Source organism: Hippopotamus amphibius, chromosome 7 (genome assembly GCF_030028045.1).
Source record: "Hippopotamus amphibius kiboko isolate mHipAmp2 chromosome 7, mHipAmp2.hap2, whole genome shotgun sequence".
Lineage (NCBI taxonomy): Eukaryota > Metazoa > Chordata > Mammalia > Artiodactyla > Hippopotamidae > Hippopotamus > Hippopotamus amphibius.
The window spans coordinates 78,414,161-78,431,981 of NC_080192.1; the positions used below are offsets into that span (position 1 = coordinate 78,414,161).

The 17,821-nt window shown below is 45.8% G+C and overlaps 2 protein-coding genes across 3 annotated transcripts in view; one reads left to right on the forward strand and one right to left on the reverse strand.

The window, feature by feature from the left end:
- Positions 1-9,162: 9,162 nt before the first annotated feature.
- Positions 9,163-14,320, reverse strand: LOC130857644 (basic salivary proline-rich protein 1-like). The gene is made up of 5 exons (XM_057743371.1): positions 14,270-14,320; positions 10,792-10,850; positions 10,483-10,637; positions 9,890-10,373; positions 9,163-9,694 (listed from the first exon to the last, which is right to left on the reverse strand). Exons 1-5 carry the CDS (start codon positions 14,318-14,320, stop codon positions 9,163-9,165), a joined length of 1,281 nt encoding a protein of 426 aa, XP_057599354.1.
- The window catches only part of NPAS2 (neuronal PAS domain protein 2), a 180,284-nt gene continuing 172,300 nt past the window's right edge, over positions 9,838-17,821 (forward strand). For both annotated transcript variants that reach the window (XM_057740924.1, XM_057740923.1), the window contains exon 1: positions 9,838-10,166. The gene's annotated coding sequence lies outside the window, so the exon portion shown is untranslated. The remainder of the gene's footprint in view (positions 10,167-17,821) is intronic.

The following is a 17,821-nucleotide window of genomic DNA, read 5'->3' on the forward strand; positions in this document are numbered from 1 at the left end:
TATGGACATACAGTACAATTACCCCACTTATCATGTATAATTCAGTGGTTTTTAGTATATTCACAGAGTTATACAGTCATCACCACAATCAATTTTAGAACATTTCGTCACCCCAGAAAATTTACACTCTTATCCCTCACACCCCAAACCCAAATGCCCCTAGCAGAAGGCAACTATAATCTACTTTCCATCTCTATAGATTGGCCAATCTGGGAGCTTCACGTAAATGGAATCCTCAGTTATTAGTCTTTTGTGACTGCCTTCTTTCACTAAGAATAATGTTTCCAAAGTTCAACCATATTGTAGCATGCGTCAATGCTTCATTTCTTGTTATGGTCAAACAACATTTCATTGTATAGATGGGACACGTTTTGTGCGGTCATTCATCAGGTGATGGTCATTTGGGTTGTCTCCTATTTGGGGCTGTTATGGATAATCCTGCTACAAACATTCATGTACAAGGTTTTGTGTGCACATTTGTTTTCATTTCCCTTGGGTCAGTACTTGGGAGTGGAATTGCTGGATCAAATGGTAACTCTATGTTTAACTTTATAAGGAAGCGCTGGTCTGTTTTCCAAAGTGACTGTGCCGTTTTACATTCCCACTAGCAGTGCATGAGGCTTCCAGTTTCTCCACATTCTCACCAACATCTGTTTATTTTCATGTTTTGTTTTGTTTTAAAATAATAGCCAACCTTGTGAGTGTGAAGTAGTGTCTCCTTGTGGCTTTAATTTGCATTTCCTAATGACTCGGGATGTTGAGTATCTTTTCACATGCTTCTTGGCCATGCATATATCATCTTTGAAGAAAAATCTATTCAGATCCTTTGCCCATTTTTAAAAAATGGGTTGTCTTTTTGAGTTGTAAGAGTTTGGTTTTTTTTTAATATATATTTCAGATGCAAGACCCTTGCCAGATATGTGACATGCAAATATCTTCTCCCATTCTTTGAGTTGCCCTTTTACTTTCTTGATAGTATGAGTTCTTAGACTTTTTTTTTTAATATTCCAGATAGAAGTCCCTTAACAGATTTATGACGCGAAAATATTTTCTCCCTTTTTGTGGGTTGCCCATTTGCTTTCTTGATGTATCATCACAAGTTTTTATTTTTGATGAAGTCCAACTTGTCTATTTCCCTGCCTTTGGTTGCTTGTACTTTTGGTGTCCTATCTAAGAATTCTTGGACATGTCCAAGGTCATAAAGATTTATCCCTATGTTTTCTTCTAAGAGTTTTATAGTTTTAACTCTTATATTTATGAATTTGATCCATTTCAAGTTAATGTTTTATATAGTGTGAAGTTGGGGTCCAACTTCTTTCTTTTGTGTATTGATATCCTCTTGTCCCAGCATGATTTGTTACAAAAGACTATTCTTTCCCTATTGAATTACCTTGGCATCCTTGTCAAAATCAATTGGCCGTAATTGTGAGGGTTTATTTCTAAGCTCTCAGTTCTATTTCCTTAATGTTTTATACTTGCCATCCATGCACTATCCTCATATTTTTATTTTTATGTTAATTTAGAGTATGAATATCTATTTGACTTGTGGGCTCAGGTCAGTATCTTAGACGTTAGACCCCCAGCTGCCTGTGAGTTCAAACAATGCCTACAGAATCCACTTTGTACAGCACAGGCACAGCTTGCTGTGTTTAATAAACCCCCCTGGGTAATATGCCTTTAAACTTAATGTCCCTCCCTGCCAGCTTCACTTTCTCTGAAGACCACAATCAAGCCAACTGGCTCTCAACACAGCCTGAAGTCCTCAGGTATTGGCTCAGCTCTATGCTTTAGACTTGGCCAGACTGGACTCTGATTCAATCTGGACTCTCTCCGAATGATAACAAGGTGAAAGATGGGATGTAATATTTTAAAGCAGTTCATTTCCACGAAGCAGGATTGGAGAGGGGACAGAGTGAGAATGAGAAAGAAGAAATGACTGGAAGATACGGAGAGAAAGGGAAGGAATAAAGAAATAGGAAAATAGGGAGAAGAATTGAGGAAGGAGGCTTATTCTTATCCATCACATGGCCAGGTATGCCCATGGCCAGCAAAACTGGAGGGTGGTCAAAGCATCAGCTTGCGCAGCAGGGAGACCCTCTCTCCATCCTGCCTCTGCTTCCTGCTGGCCGTGTTCCCTGTGCAAGTAACGTAACCCCTCCAGCCCCCATTCCGTCATCTGTCAAAGGGGATAATAAGGAAAGCGTCCTCAGAGGGTGGTTGTGAAGATTAAATAAATGAATATCTGCTCACTCTTAACCCAGGGGCTGGCACAGCAGGGGCAATAAAATTAGCTCAAAGCATGTAACGCTTGAACAATCCCCTACTTGTGAAATCACCAACTATCTAAATCAGTTATATACATTAGATGTTGTTACATGTGATGTACATTAGAATCTTCTGAAAGGCTTCTTAACCTACTTTGCTGGGCCCCATCGCCAGGGTTTCTGATTCAGCAGATCTGGGTGGGGCTTGAGAATTTGTATTTCTAACAAGTTCCTGGGTGAAGCTGATGCTGTCAGCTCGAGGAATACCCTTTGAGAACCACTGGTCTGAATCATTCAGGGCCAAGAAAACAAAATGCTGCCCACTGGCATCTTAAATTTGCAAGTGAAAAGTCTTTAAAGAAAAGCTATCGTACTCAGTCAGTCCCAGACAATAGACACTTTGCCCCATCTGAACCTGGCTAATATCATAAAAAGGAAAAGTGGCTTTCATTAGAAATTTCTGGAATGCAAAAATACAGTCAAGCCTCCTTGCCATGATAAAAGCATCTTTCACTTCAGGGCAAAATCTCCTTTGCCTTGAAAGAAAGAAATCGAGAGAGACATGCAATAGCACGTGTTAGAAACATCGAATGAGATTGTCTTTGTTAGAGAATCATGTTCACTGTCAATGCAAGGGTTAGACCCAAGCCATTGAGAAAAGCTGCTTTCTCACCAAAACCTTGTAACAAAGCACACTGAGAAAATAATGCTTGTCCATACAGGAAATGCATCTCTTCTGCCTACTTGGGAGGGGCTATAAATAGCTCCTTGGAGAACATTTTTCTATCATTAGCTTTTCACTTCAAGTGAACTGTGTGTAATGAATTTTGGATCCCTAAATGTTCTTCTTGGGCAAAGTACATGGTAGATTATGCATCTGTTAGTATAGAAACTTGACTTTTTGAATAACATTGCACCCAAGTCAGAGAATTTTTAAATGAGACAGAAATGGAAACCACTCAGAAACAAGATGAAGATGCCCATTGAGGATCCAGGTGCTCTTACAAACAGACACGTGTAAACACATTAAATGACCTCTTCTTAGCTGAGTTCAATGGGACATGAGCTGAGAACAGCAAAAGACAATGGCCACTTGTGTGTCAACACAGCTGTCTTTCTGCCTTGCATTTAAAGGGTGTTTCTCACACAGGTTGGAAAAGCACGTCTCAGCAGCTGGCAGGTCCCTTCGTGTATATGCAGGCTAGGAGAAAATGCCTTACAGAGAGGAAATGATTTCTCCTACACTGTACGTGCTTTAGCTCTGACTCTACAATTGCTTTTGAAATCCGCTCAGCTAATTGCAGGAGCTGAGAAACACCCCCCATCCTTCTGGCACATTTATAGCCCACCCACATTTGCAACCCTTAGGACCTTCCTTCCTCCAGCTCTGGGCACCCTGTACACAAAAGACTTTTCCTCCATTCACTTTCTAGATGCTTTGAAGCCACGGTTCCTTCTGTATTCCACAGGCTCACCACTTTCTACAGGCTGTGAAAGGTGGAGTTGTTTAAATACTTCCTGGGAGCAAATCTAAGCTAAGCGTCTCCCCAAGCAAACACTCTACTTCCAGTGAGAAAGGCTACATCCCCAGCCATTGCCTTAACAGAAGGATGACCAGAGGTAGCAGCTGAGCAATGCATCCTCCTTGGGCCGGCCCACCCTGGTCCCACTCTCATGGGCCAAGAGAGGAAAGCTTGACTGTCACCCAAACTTTCCCTTTCACAGGAGGAATTTGCTTCCTTTCCCAGCCTGTGACCTAGAGCCAGTTTGAAGATCACATATGTTGACAAAAGGACACTCCCATTCAGGTCATCACCAAAGTCCAAACAGTGCCCTTGGCAAGATGCCGAGAAGGCCAATAACACACATATCGACCCAGTGATTTTATTTCCTCCTGTGGTTTATCAGGACCAAGTGTTGCTCTTTTGCCAACCCCAAGCCTTCATGCTAGAATTCTATTTCAAGGGCTTGGAAGAGGCTGATTCAAGAATGGAGTAAAGATATTAATAACTGATGTATTGAGAGGAGAACAAGAGAAAACAGAGACAAGAAGCGTGCATCCAGGGAGCAGCACGTGCCTGCTTTGGGACCCGCTCATTATCCATGATCTGTTATCCCCAGATCTCATGGGGAGTGAATGATGCCACAACTATCTCTGTGCTGGCATCTGACACAGCCAAGTGCTGGATTGGGTGGAAGGGATGGAGCATGGGAGCCATGGTCTTCCAGCAGAGATCAAAACCTACTCTGCCATGTATCTGCTAAGACACTGAAGGTACCTGGAGCCTGTTAGATTCCTTATCTGTCACCTGAAAATCCTGAATCCCTGTTTTAGAGGGCCTTCTGAAGATGAAATGAGGTCATATAAATACCTGGCATGTAAGTATTACACAAATGTTACCTGTTATTACTGACGACTTACTAAAATGTCACTTTAAAAACCTTCTTAACCAGACAACGGAATATTATTCTGTGCTAAAAGGAAATGAGTTCTATGAAAAGACCTGGAGAAAACCTAAATGCATTTTAATAAGTGAAAGAAGCCAATCTGAAAAGCTAGATACTGTGTGAGTCTAATTATATGACATTCTGGAAAAGCAAAATTATGGAGACGGTAAAAAGATTAGTGATTGCCAGGGTTTAGTGGAGCGGGTGGGATGAATAGGTGGAGTGCAGAGGATTTTTAGGGCAGTGAAAAGACTCTGTATGATCCTATAATGACAGATGCAAGTCATTATACTTTAATCCAAACCCACTGAAATGTAACACCAGGAGTCAACCCTACTGTAAAGTGTAAATGTGGGTGATGATGATGTCAGTGGAGGTTCCTGGATTGTAACAGACGTACCGCTCTGGTGGGGGATACTGATGGTGGGGAAGCCTGGGGGAAGAGGGTCAGGAAATATATGGGAACTCAGTACTTTTTTGTTTATCCATTTTATTTCATTTTTTAAACTTTTTATTTTATATTGGCATATAGCCAATCAACAATGTTGTGATAGTTTCAGGTGCACAGCAAAGCAACTCAGCCATGCATATACAGGTATCCATTCTCCCCCAGACTCCTGGGTACTCAGTTCTTTCTGATCAATTTTGGTGCTAACCTAAAACTGCTCTAAAATTAAAGACTTTTTTTTTTTTAAAGATCCTCTTAGAAGAGAAACAAATGGGACCTAAAATCAAAGTTTATTAGAGAAAATGTACATGAAGGGACTTCCTCAGGTGGCTTAACTATAAGGAAAGATTATTCTCAAGTGCCTATATTGTCAATAGTCTTACCACCTCTTTTTTCTGGTGCGTGTGTGTGTGCGTATGTGTGTGGTGTTTGCATGCGCTCACACGTACCATTTCCTCCTGTGGTCCTCAGAAGCTCTGCAATTAACTAGTGGGGATTAGCTGAGGCTTTGAGGCTTTGTCACCTCCAGACTCCGCCAGCCCAGATTTCTCCCTGGGCCCTCCATGCCAGCTTTGTAAGGAAATCTTACTTCATTCTTTGGTTTGCCAACCACATGATCTAATAGGCACCAATGCCAAGTCCAGTCCTCACTCTCCCAGGCAAGCTGCACAAGGCCTTGATTCTCTCCTGGTAGCATCTTCAGGCCCAGCCTGCTGCAGTGACCAAATCCCCAACCCCATCCTGCACTTTTCTCTTGCTATGAAGCTTCTGCAGAACCAAGGCATTCAAATTCTAACCTTGGTATTTCAAATGCAGGTGGACATTCTTGAATCTTTTTCCTCTCGGTGCTCATCAGCCCTGGCCTCTGAGCATTCAGTCTCCAGTTATGGGCTCTGAGGTCTCTTCTTCATCCTTATTGTGACCTAAGTTTCCCTTCTGCCTTGGTTGCAACAATTTTCTTCCCTAGGGTGATGTTATTCTACTTAATGATGCATAGAATTGTGTTTTGTTTTCCTTTTTAATTTTATGTGAAAACTGCTACTTAGAGGTAAGAATCCATAAAAGGGTTTCTGGGCATTCATACCAAAAAAAAAAAAAAAATAGGCCCTTCTATTTTATAATTAGTTTTTTAAAAAACCCATGATGATATTATCCAGCATAGAACACTGCCCTTGCTGTTTCTCCTAAAGTGTGTGTTTAATTTATCAACTATACATGCCTAATATGGCTCCTCGACCCTGAGCTAGTGCTGTAGTTTTTGTAACCGTCCACATGTTCTCACCTGTGTGTCCACATGTGGACACTTCTAGTGTACGTATTTTGAGAATTTCATTGGCTAAATATTTTTAATCAGGATGTGCCACAACTACTGTGAGGGAAAAGAATATCCAATTAGACTGCAAAAATTTTATTTATTTATTTATTTATTTATTTATTTATTTATTTATTGGCTGCGTTGGGTCTTTGTTGCTGTGCATGGGCTTTCTCCAGCTGCGGTGAGCGCGGGCTACTCTTCATTGCAGTGCATGGGTTTCTCACTGGGTGGCTTCTTGATGTGGAGCACGGGCTCGAGGCATGTGGGCTTCAGTAGTTGTGGCTAATGGGCTCCAGAGTGCAGGCTCAGTAGTTGTGGCACACTGGCGTAGCTGCTCCAAGGCACATGGAATCTTCCCAGACCAGGGATCAAACCTACGTCCCCTGCATTAGCAGGTGGATTCTTAACCCCTGTGTCATCAGGGAAGTCCAAGACTGCAAAAATTTTGAACTATTTCTCTGCTATCTTCAAAGGCTGACATAAATGACTAGAATGAAACAATTTGATCCTCCCCTCCATAAATATGCATTCTTTGAAAAACAGCTGGGGTTCCTGGATATATCACTGCAGCATTTAATTAATAAAGCCACGTTCCTTTAAAGGACAAACCTCATGAGACTTGAGAATTTCCCCAAGTTGGCAATGCAGTTTTGAGATGGTTCCTGTGCTCCATTATTTTGATTAATGCACAGATTATGATCCAATGTGACTTTATCTGGTCAAAGAAAAATTCTAGCAGCAATGTCACCTCCTCCAGGAAGCCCATTCTGATTCCTTCCTTTGAACCCACGTGGAACCTGGTCTTCTGGCACTCACCCTATTTGGCCTTAACTTTATCCCTGCCTCTACATTATAAACCCTTCTTATACAGACATAAACTGCTGTCAAGTTTCCCTCCATCCTTCACAGGCCAAGCCCAAGCTGATTCATGACAAGCCTTCAACAAATGCTGATAAAAGGAACTGAACCGCCAAATGCATAGAATGAACAGGAGGTAAACTTCCCTCTTTGACTATTGTCTACATTTGGGGAAAGGGTGTGATGTGCTCTGGTCCTGACTGGGTTCTCTGTTGTAGACTCCACTCCCCCTTATGGTCAGACAGGTGTCCTACCCCAGTGGAATTAACACTAGGAGACCACATGGTGCCTGGAATAAGTACAACTCCATATACAACATCTTCATGATCAAAAGGCAGGAACCACACATTTAATAGGATATCCTACTAGGCAACAGGTAAAAACAGACCATAGCAAAAATACTTGCACTGTGGAATTACTTGCTGTGTTATTTCTGTAGGCCATTTGTTTCCTAAAAGATCATTTAACGATTGTTCAACTAGTTCCCAAAAGGGAGAAGGAGGAGGGAGCTGGAATCTCTTTCAAAGCAAGAAAGGAAGGGAGGTGGCTTTAAAATTCTGCATTAAATCCGGTTAAAAGCACACAACTTTATCCTTTAGTAGATATTAGTCATGGCCACCCTTTAAGGGCAGGGCGAAACCTACTTGCCCGAAGGAAAGGGAGGGGGTAGAAAAACAAAGCAAAACAAAGTTTTAAAACGTTCTCCTTTTGGAAAGGGAGGGACTTCAAAACCACAAAGAGCCAAATGCCTCCTCCTCCTTCTTGAAAAGCCCTCCAAATCAGAAGCAAGCCTAAGAATAACAGCTTCTCAGGATGCACAAAGCTCCTGCAGCTGATTATTTTTCAGGGGGAGAATTAGACAAAAATAATACAAGTGGGAAATAAAGAGAATGACCTACTTTACGGGGGGGAAAAAGGAGCTCTGTGTGAGCGTTTTGATCTAATTGACAGCGCAGAGTTGCATGCCCAAATAAGGCGCTATGGGTCGGGTCTGCGCGGGAGAGGGTTTGTCTTGAACTCAAGCGGAGAGAGGATAACGCCACAGGGCCCTGGAACCAAGTGGGGGCCCCGTCTGATGTTCAGAGGAAAGGCCCTAGGAGATTCCTTCTGGCCACAAAACTGAGTCTGATGGAAAAGGACCTGTGGGGGCGCTTTCCTCTCCAGGGCCACTTGTCGGAATGTGGGAAGGACCCAGAGACGTCCGAAAAAAGGCTGCTGGGCGCAGAGCGTTGCGCCAGGCACTGTACCTCTGTGATGTCTGGGAAGGGTGACCTCCCGGGGTTAGACCTCTCTCCTTTGGGCTTCTCCCCAGGCGCCTCCACGTGGGGAACGCCACCGCCAAGGATGGAGTAGGGTCTGCGAGCCTAGGGGAACCCGGTCACCGTTCCGGGCCTCGGCGGGGCGCGTGGTCTCCCTTTCCCATCCGACTCTGCCTCGGAGCCCCGCAGAGTGTGGAATAGCAGCTCCTGGCTCCCCGGACTATTTATGTGCACGTGTCTGTGTTCGGTGAAAGCCTCCCTGTTTTCTCCCGCGCGCTGCTCCAGCTTCTCCTTTTCTTGGATTCTCGCCTGTCTCCTCCCACGGAGGAGAAAAAAAAAAGGTCACGTATGTTTGGAAAAATATGTAGGTCAGTGGAACATTTCCTGCACTGGTGCAAAAGGAGAGGAGGGCAGCGGGGGAGGGGAGGGAGCGGTGCTGCGGGTGCGCGCTCCTGGCCATGGTCACCCACCCCTCGTGCCTCTGCTTAGGAGGGGGGGCAATGAGCCGGCTTCTTCCCATCCTTGACCCGTTTTCCGGACCAGCTACGTTTGCCTTGGAAGAAACAGCGATCATTCCTCCCCAGCAGGCGCCGCGGTCCTCCGCGAACAGCGCTCACTGCGTCTCCCAGACCCCCGCCGCCTCTCACTGAGAAAGCGCAGTGGTCGGCGCGCAGAGACGCGCCTAGTGCCCTGGCTGGGGCTCCACACGCAGGCCTGCCCCGCCAGGGCGGCGTGCAGGGGACTGCGGTGGCGCGTTCGTCCCCCAAAGCACGGGACAGCGGGGTGGCAGCGGGCAGAGCAAGGGTCGGCACCAGACAGGGGAGGAAGATTCCCTGCCGCCCCCACTGACAACTTTAACGGGACCTCAGCTGGCAGCCCCGCATCCTCTGGCTTCTCCTCCGCCCAGTTCTCCTCTAAGCACCCCCGCCCCCGCCCCGCAGCCCGTCCCGACCCCGTGCCCCCGGCCGGACCCCGCCGCGCGTCCCCAGCAGCCCAGCGGAGGGGCGGCGGCCTCGGGGCGCGGGTATCTGTGCCGCCCAGGAAAGCTGGGTGGTCCGGGGGTCCATCTGCCTGTACGGCGCGCAGGGTGCGTGTCCCAGGTCTGGGTCGCGGCCAGGGTCCGGCGTGCGGCCAGGAGAGACCCGGCCGGCGGCGGCAGCGGGAGCGGAGGGAAGGAGGAGGAGGAGGAGGAGGCGGTGGAGGAGGAGGAGGACCAGCGGGAGGCGGGAGGAGGGAGGGGGAGGAGGAAGAGGCGGCGGCGGCTCTCCCCGCCGGCTCTGCGTGCGGAAGAGTTTGCCGCGCGAGCAGCCGGCCTCCCGCAGGAGCCAAGGGACCCGCGGCGGCGGCGGCCCGGGAGCCGCGGCCGTGTAGCTCCGAGACCCGCAGCCGCGGCGGCGGCGGCGGCGGCGGCTGCGGCTGCGGCAGCGAGAGCAGCGCCTCCCGCCGCCGCCCGGGAGGAGCTCGCCGCGCCCGCTCGCCGCCTCGGCTCCCAGCGGCGGCGGCGGCGGCGGGAGGCGCGTCTCCCCGGCCCAGTCCGCGCCCGGCCCCGCGGGGCCGCCCCGGCCCGCTCCGAGGTAAGGGCCGCGCCTGGGGACGCGGGGGGCCTGGGTGAGAGGACGTGCGCGCGGGGTCGGGGGACTCGGTCACCTGCTCGCAGGCGCGGTGGACGCACGGGGCGGGGAGGGACGCTCGGGCCCGGGGCTGCGCGGCACGGGGTTCGGGGGCGCGGGGCGGTGGGTCCCCACCTCCAGCCCCCGGTCCCGCGGCGGGGACATCGCTTCCTGCGGGACCGCAGCAACGGCCGGGAGGGTGGGCTCCGGGTGCGTCTCGCCGTAGGAGGCAGAGGACCAGACACCCCGAACCTCAGGATCTGGGGTGCTCAGAGAGTACCGTCGGGGTGGGCGGAGGCCGTGCCCGGGTAGCAGCCTCGAGGGTCGCGCATTGGCCTCCCTGAGCCCCATCGTGCGCCCTCCGGGGGCGTGGGGCGCCGGGGACCCCCGGAGAGTGTGGAGTGCGCGCCCCGCGCCCACGGTCTCTCTGGGTCCCTAGATCGGAATTGGTTCCGGGCCGTAATGCGTGCCGAGCCTACCCCCTGGACGCCCGGAGACAGCGTAGCCCGGCCCTTCGCGCCGCCTTGCCACCCAGAGCTCCCCAGGTTGGATGCCAGCGTGTTGTTTTGTTGGGAGGTGTACCCCTCACCGAGGCGAGGAGGGAGGCTTACCTTTGACCTTTCTGTAGAGAGCCGCGGGGTCGGTCACCTGGGGGGGGGGGGTAGGGACGGGTTCCAAGGGGCCAAATTAAAAACCAGCCCCGCTCCTCTGCCTGCCACTCCTTAACTGCTCAAGGTAAGAAAGTTTGTTTTCAGCCCTGTGATTCATAAATAATTAGTAACCAGTTTTGTTGATTAAGCAAGATGGAAACCTTAAACATACACACGCACTTCCAGAAAGTCTAAAAGCTCGCAAGGTTGTATCCGGGAGGCTTTAGTTTGGAAAGTTAAAAGCCCCTGAGTTCAACACGTGTTCAGAAGGGGTCCGAAAGGGGAGAGCTTGGCGAGTTTCACCTTCAGTACCTGCTCCTTTGATTCATTAAATTGATTGGCCTGTTTCTTTCAGGTAAAATATTGAGTAGTTATTAACTTAATTCGCAGAGAGGAACTAGTCATTCTCGATCATTTAGAACCCAAGCCTTCTTTTCCTTAATTAGGAGGGTTTTCCCCATTTGGACTTCCCAGATAATTAGCTCTAAGGCAGTTCCTGGCAGGGTTCAGCCGTGTCCATCCCTCTGTCTGTCAGACACTAACTAACTCAGTACCCAAGCAGTGAATTGATCAACTCAGTTTGACCTTCATTAAAACGCAGCAAGATATAATTGCTCTTCCTTGGGAGGTGCCAGTTCAAAATTCAAGGGCAAGTAGTAGCTCGGTCTTTCTGCCCAGAAGATTTCTTAAAGGAGAAGTTTGCCCCAGATAACCCCCCAATGTATTTTAAAATAACTACCCAATACATATGATGTTTAAAAGAGCTATTTAGGCTTGGGCCACTATTTTGCAAAAGCAAAAAAAATTCTGTTGGATTGCACAGCTAAACCAGAACTGGTAGAAATATTGGCATGTCTCAGCAGTCTACTTGAAGATTTAGTTAAAAATAAAGTGTGCACTGTAAAGCTTTCAATAATTGTCTTCCATCTCACAGAGAGACGTGGAGTGTGGCTTAGAAGCATTGTAAATATGCTGCTTTTAGCCATTTTCTTCTCGGAAATCGATGCCTCTACTTATTTGCTGATCTGTCCCCCTGTAGCAGAGGTAGAATTGGTTTTATTCTCGCTGCTCCCCATAGTAACTCCTGTGGAGGCCAGAGAAGGGAATATATTCTAGAGGAAATATGTTGTTAATAAAACGTTACCCCCCAAAGAGTTAAACATGCCAAGAAAAGAGCCAAGTGAGGCTTCACTAATTAGTGTGATGAAAAGAATTCCATGATTGGAGAAGCCAGTGTTCAGATGGTGACTCAAGAATTCATCTTTCTGTAGAAAATAACAATTGTTTTTAAGCTCATTTGATTCTTGTAAGCGTTTGGGCCCTTTTTACTATTTCTGGCTATTTTATTATGAAAATGGTAAAAAAAATAGTAAAGGTTATTTAAAACGATCACATCATCTGATGTGTGTCGTTATGAAGTTGAATTCATCTTATTTTTGAAACAATCTTTCTTAACTCTTGGTAATCTTTATAGCTGGCTCTTAAGCACTGATACTAGTTTTTAGGTTACATGTTCAGGATTAGTGATTTATTTCAGATTAAAATAATAATGCGTTCATGTGTTCTTTATATCATCACCTTTGTATGGTAATTTTTCATTGTCTGGCTTTTGAAACTTAAGCTTCCAGAGGGCTAAGTCCTTTTCCTTAATTTTTAAAACAAGTATGTATTTTATTCTTTCTGTGAAAAGTCAGTTTTTCCATGGTGATCTGGGCACTGACTGTCCCATGCTGATCCCATGCACAGGGTGGCATCTATTTCCCAAGAGAGGTCAGATTGTGAGGTGTTGAAAATAGCCCAGTGACGCTGTGTTCTTGGCTTCCTTATGGCAACGGTCTAATTGGTTACATCAAAGAAGTGTCTAATTGAGTTTTGCATTTAAATAGTGGAAATGATACTTACGCATTATTTGCTTACAGAAATATTTGAGTAGTGTGTTTCCGATCTTCATTCTGTGTGTAGCAAAGATAGGAGGTCAGGGAATGCCACATTCATATGCCCCCCAGCATCTCATCCCTAGGAGGCCTTGTTCATCATCAATGCTCAGTAATAAGTAGGTGCAGGAAATGAGCTGACTTGTGGATGACAGTTATCCAAAGGGTAGAAGTTGCTGAATGCTAATAGGGTACTTAACTCTGAGTAATTCTAGTTTGAATCTGAAGGTGATTAATAGCACCTTAGAGCACTAAATAAACACTCATTAAATGTGAACATATGTTTAAAGGGGAAATTTTTTTAATGCAGTCTTTATCTAAGGCACTACTGTTTCTCACTGAATTCTTTGAGCTTGGGGACCACTTGGCATTTTAAGCAAAGTAATCTCTTTGGAAAACTTCCCCCAGAGATCACTTGAACTTCTTTGGGTCATAAGACAATGTGTGGTTTCCATATGATGATTCAGAATAGAAATGAGAGAGTTTATTTTCTATGTTGGTGTGAAAAAAACAAAAACAAAAGTATATTAAAAAGGTGGAGGGTCAGAACATCGCATGTCAAACTTTACAGCACTTGGCATTGATTGTCTGGGGACCTTGGGAAGTGCAGGTGCTGACTCAGCAGGTCTGGGTTGGGACTTAAGATTCTGCATTTCTTACAAGCTCCCAGGTGCCCTGGAGACTGTGACACAATACCAAGGTTCTGGAATATTCTTAATTCAATTCAGCCTGTGTTGACCAAGCATCTACTGCGTAGTAGGCCCAGGTGATAGAAAAAGAAAGAACATGGGCCCTCCCTGTCCTCAAGGAGCTAAGATGAGGAAGGAAGAATCCTTCTAGACTGAAATGAGGCCCTGGGACACCACTCTTCAGGAGGGTGGCCAGAGAGGGGCCCAGGAAAGGGAATTTTTCTGGTAGGGCTCCCATGTTGGTCAACCTTGACCTCTAGTCTTTGAATGGAAAGCTCTGTGACTCGCCAGAAAATAAAATGCAGATATTGAAATCAGACAGAGCTGGGGTAGCCTCTCTGATCAGCTACTGTATGACTTGGGGCAACTTTGTTTTTAAACCTGAGTCTCAGTACCCTGGTCAGAAAACTAGTGGGAATAATGCTTACCTTGTCAAGTTGGTTGGATGACCAGTGAAGGACACACATCAGGCATAACAAAAGGGATTGCTTTTATTACTGCTGATGGGAGAGAGAGGACTGCTAGGCAAGGAGGAAGAAGAGGTCCCTAAAAATATTTTTGCATGTAGTTCACCAATTAGAGATTTCATTTGGTTAATCAACAAACCCAAGGCTGGCAATAGAGAACCCATCCTGGGGCTGGAGGGCGGGCAGCTGTGCAAGTTAATGAATGCAAAACGGGTTGATAAGGAGCATCCGCATCTCCACTCTTCTCCTGCCGGGCCCTGGCTTCAGGTGAGCCTCCGTGATACTCTTCTAGCAATATATTTACCTGAGGCTGTTCCTGGTACTCACCCTGTAGGTTCTGTTGATCAAGACCGACTGGTGTTTGTGGCCATCAGGCATGCCTTAAAAATATGTTTCCGGGGGAGAAGGGCATTGATGCATCCCTGGCCGGGCCCTTTTAAGGGTCAGAGCCATCCATCAGCCCTCTTCAGTATAATCTGGGTTCCCTGAAGGCAGTGCAGGGCGGGTCGAATTCACCACCCCGTGTTTTATTCTTCATGCTCTGAGGTGATTGCTTCCTCCTGCTGTCTGGGGAAGATGGATGTTCCAAGGTAGTGGTCTCCTTCACCCTGGTTTTAGGCGGGCTAATCTGGGTGTCCCTCTAGATACTTCAGCCCACATTGCTCTTGTATGTATGTGTGAGAGCTCCACTTATTCCTTGCAAAGGCGATTTCTCTGCTCCTACTCCTACTCCATGCCCCGTCAAAATATAACTTGAAAACCAAGTGCAAGAGAACGGCGACGGCTGTGTGACTCTGTGATATGTGTAAGGGAAGGACAAGTAGAGCAGTGATTGGAGCCAAAGCAGACCTGGGGGGAGGGGGATGGTAACAGGGAAGGGAAAGGGGGGCAGGGAGCATCTGAACAGTTAAAATGGAGATCCGAGCAGAGGCGGGGCCAGAGGCTAGGAGGTGGGACCCAGGACCCAGACTGTGCATTTTGCTACTTTGCTGAAGGCCATGGAGGATTATGTCCCAGGTCACTGAATATCGTCCGGGCTTCGGTGGATACGAGCCCTTCTAAAAGAAGGCAGGTGACAGATCCTGGAAGGCAGGATCCTTCCAGATCCTCTTCTGTACCAAAACTGGCGCTGTGCAATTTCACGAGGGATATCTCTGCCCCTTGAAAGTCAAAATATTGAGAACTAGAGAACATTGTAAAAGTCATCATTTTTCTGTTATAAAAGTATACTTAATTTTTGGCAAATGTAGAAAAGATTGAAGAAAATGAAGATTACCCGCAATCTCGAAGTGTATTTAGTCTTTTTTCTATGCATTAACATTTTTTTAATCTTAGATTAAATATATATGTAATCTTATAAAATTTTCAAATAACCCAGAACCACTTCTAGTAAAAAGAAAAAGATCTCCTTCACCCTCTGGTCCTGCCTAATAGTCACCCCCTTTTTTCTGTTTGGTAGAAACCTCATTTTGCTCTGGGAGTCTACCTTCCTCCGTGTCTCAGGGGTAAATCCTGATTGGCTGAGCAACCCTGGGGCGGGGCCTATTGTCCTCATCAGTGATTGGCTCAAGGCTAGCAGGTGGCCCTCATCCTGGCCAATCAACATGAGGGTGGGTTACTGGGCGGCTTCCCTAACTCTTAAAAAGAGGTGTGGGAGAAAGCAGCTTCTTTTCTTCTTCTGGACCCTACGCCTGTAAGTGGGGCAGCCGTCAGCCACCAAAGCAGGCTGGGCCAGGTCCCAGCTGACCTGCAGAAGAATGCAGAGGTGAAGAATGGGGCCTTCACAGTGCCCTTGACCTTCTGAATTACCCAAGAGGAGTCTCTGATTTAGGACGTTTGGGAGATCCTTAAACCTTCCTGATCCCTTAAAGCAGGTCGAGTTGAGTTTTTTGTTAATTCTAGCCAAAGGCGTCCTAAGTGATGCACTCCATAGCTCTCCACCCTTCTGGGGAGGTGATTGCTGTGAACCGCGTGGGTGTAACCAGCTAGTCTTTTTTGCTGCATTTACATATACACCCATACATGTACATTTTTTTTTAAACCAACAGAACTCATTCTATTTAGTGACTTTTTTGTGTGTGGCATGAGATTTTTTTAAAAATCTGCTTTTTTTAAATTTTTTAATTTTTTATTTATTTTTTTATTCCCCCCCAACCCTCCCCGCTTTCCCCACTTGGTGTCCATGTGTTTGTTCTCTACACCTGTGTCTCTATTTCTGCCTTGCATTTCCTCTTTAATAGTTGTTAGCATTTGCCTTATGTGTTGACGTGCTCCTATATTGGGTGCATATATATTTATAATTATCTCCTCTTCTTGGATTGATCCCTTGATCTTTATGTAATATCCTTTCTTGTCTCTTGTAACATTTTTTATTTTAAAGTCTATTTTATCTGATACGAGTATTGCTACTCCAGCTTTCTTTTGATTTTCATTTGCATGGAATATCTTTTTCCATCTGTATGTGTGCCTAGGTCGGAAGTGGGTCTCTTGTAGACAGCATATATATGGGTCTTGTTTTTGTATCCATTCAGCCAGTCTGTGTCTTCTGGTTGGTGCATTTAGTCCATTTACATTCAAGGTAATTATCGATATGTATGTTCCTATTACCATTTTCTTATTTGTTTTGTTTTTGTTTTTGTAGGTCCTTCTCTTCTCTTATGTTTCCCGCTTAGAGAGGTTCCTTTAGCATTTGTTGTAGGGCTTGTTTGGTGGTGCTGAATTCTCTTAGCTGTTGCTTGTCTGTAAAGCTTTTGATTTCTCTGTCGAATCTGAATGAGATCCTTGCTGGGTAGAGTATTCTTGGTTGTAGGTTCTTCCCTTTCATCACTTAAAATATGTCATGCCACTCCCTTCTGGCTTGCAGAGTTTCTGCTGAGAAATCAGCTGTTAACCTTATGGGAGTTCCCTTGTATGTTATTTGTTGTTTTTCCCTTGTTGCTTTTAATAACATTTCTCTGTCTTTAATTTTTGTCAACTTGACTACTATATGTCTTGGTGTGTTTCTCCTTGGGTTTATCCTGCCTGGGACTCTCTGCACTTCCTGGACTTGGGTAGCTATTTCCTTTCCCATGTTAGGGAAGTTTTCAACTATAACCTCTTCCAGTATTTTCTCGGGTCCTTTCTCTCTCTCTTCTCCTTCTGGGACCCCTATAATGCAAATGTTGGTGCGTTTCACATTGTCCCAGATGTATCTTAGGCTGTCTTCAGTTCTTTTCATTCTTTTTTCTTTATTCTTTTCTGCATCAGTGATGATCGCCATTCTGTCTTCCAGGTCACTTATTCGCCTTTCTGCCTTCATTAATCTGCTATTGGTTCCTTCTAGTGTATTTTTCATTTCCGTTATTGTGTTGCATATCTCTTTGTTTGCTCTTTAATTCTTCTAGGTCTTTGGTAAACTTTTCGATCTTTGCATCCAGTCTTTTTTCAAAGTCCTGAATCATCTTCACTATCATTATTCTGAATTCTTTTTCTGTAAGAGTGCCTATCTCCTCTTCATTTAATTGTTTTTCTGGGGTTTTATCCTGTCCCTTCATCTGGTACAAAGTCCTCTGCTTTTTCATTTTCTCTATCTTTCTGTGGCTGTGGTTTTCAGTTCCACAAGACGAAATACTGCTGATACTGCTTGATACTGCTGTCTGCCCTCTTGTGGAGGAAGCTATCTCCAGACACAGATTTAAGAGAAAGATGGGACCAGGGGACTCAAGACCTCTAGGATCAAGAGCCTGCTTTATTCTTTTTAAATGTTACATAGTAATATTCAAAAGTGTGGCTAAATTATTTAGCAGATTCCCTGTTGTTAAACATTTATTGTTCTTTGTTTCCACTTTTTGACTATTGCAAACATTGTTTGTATTAACTTCCTGATCTGTATATCGTCAG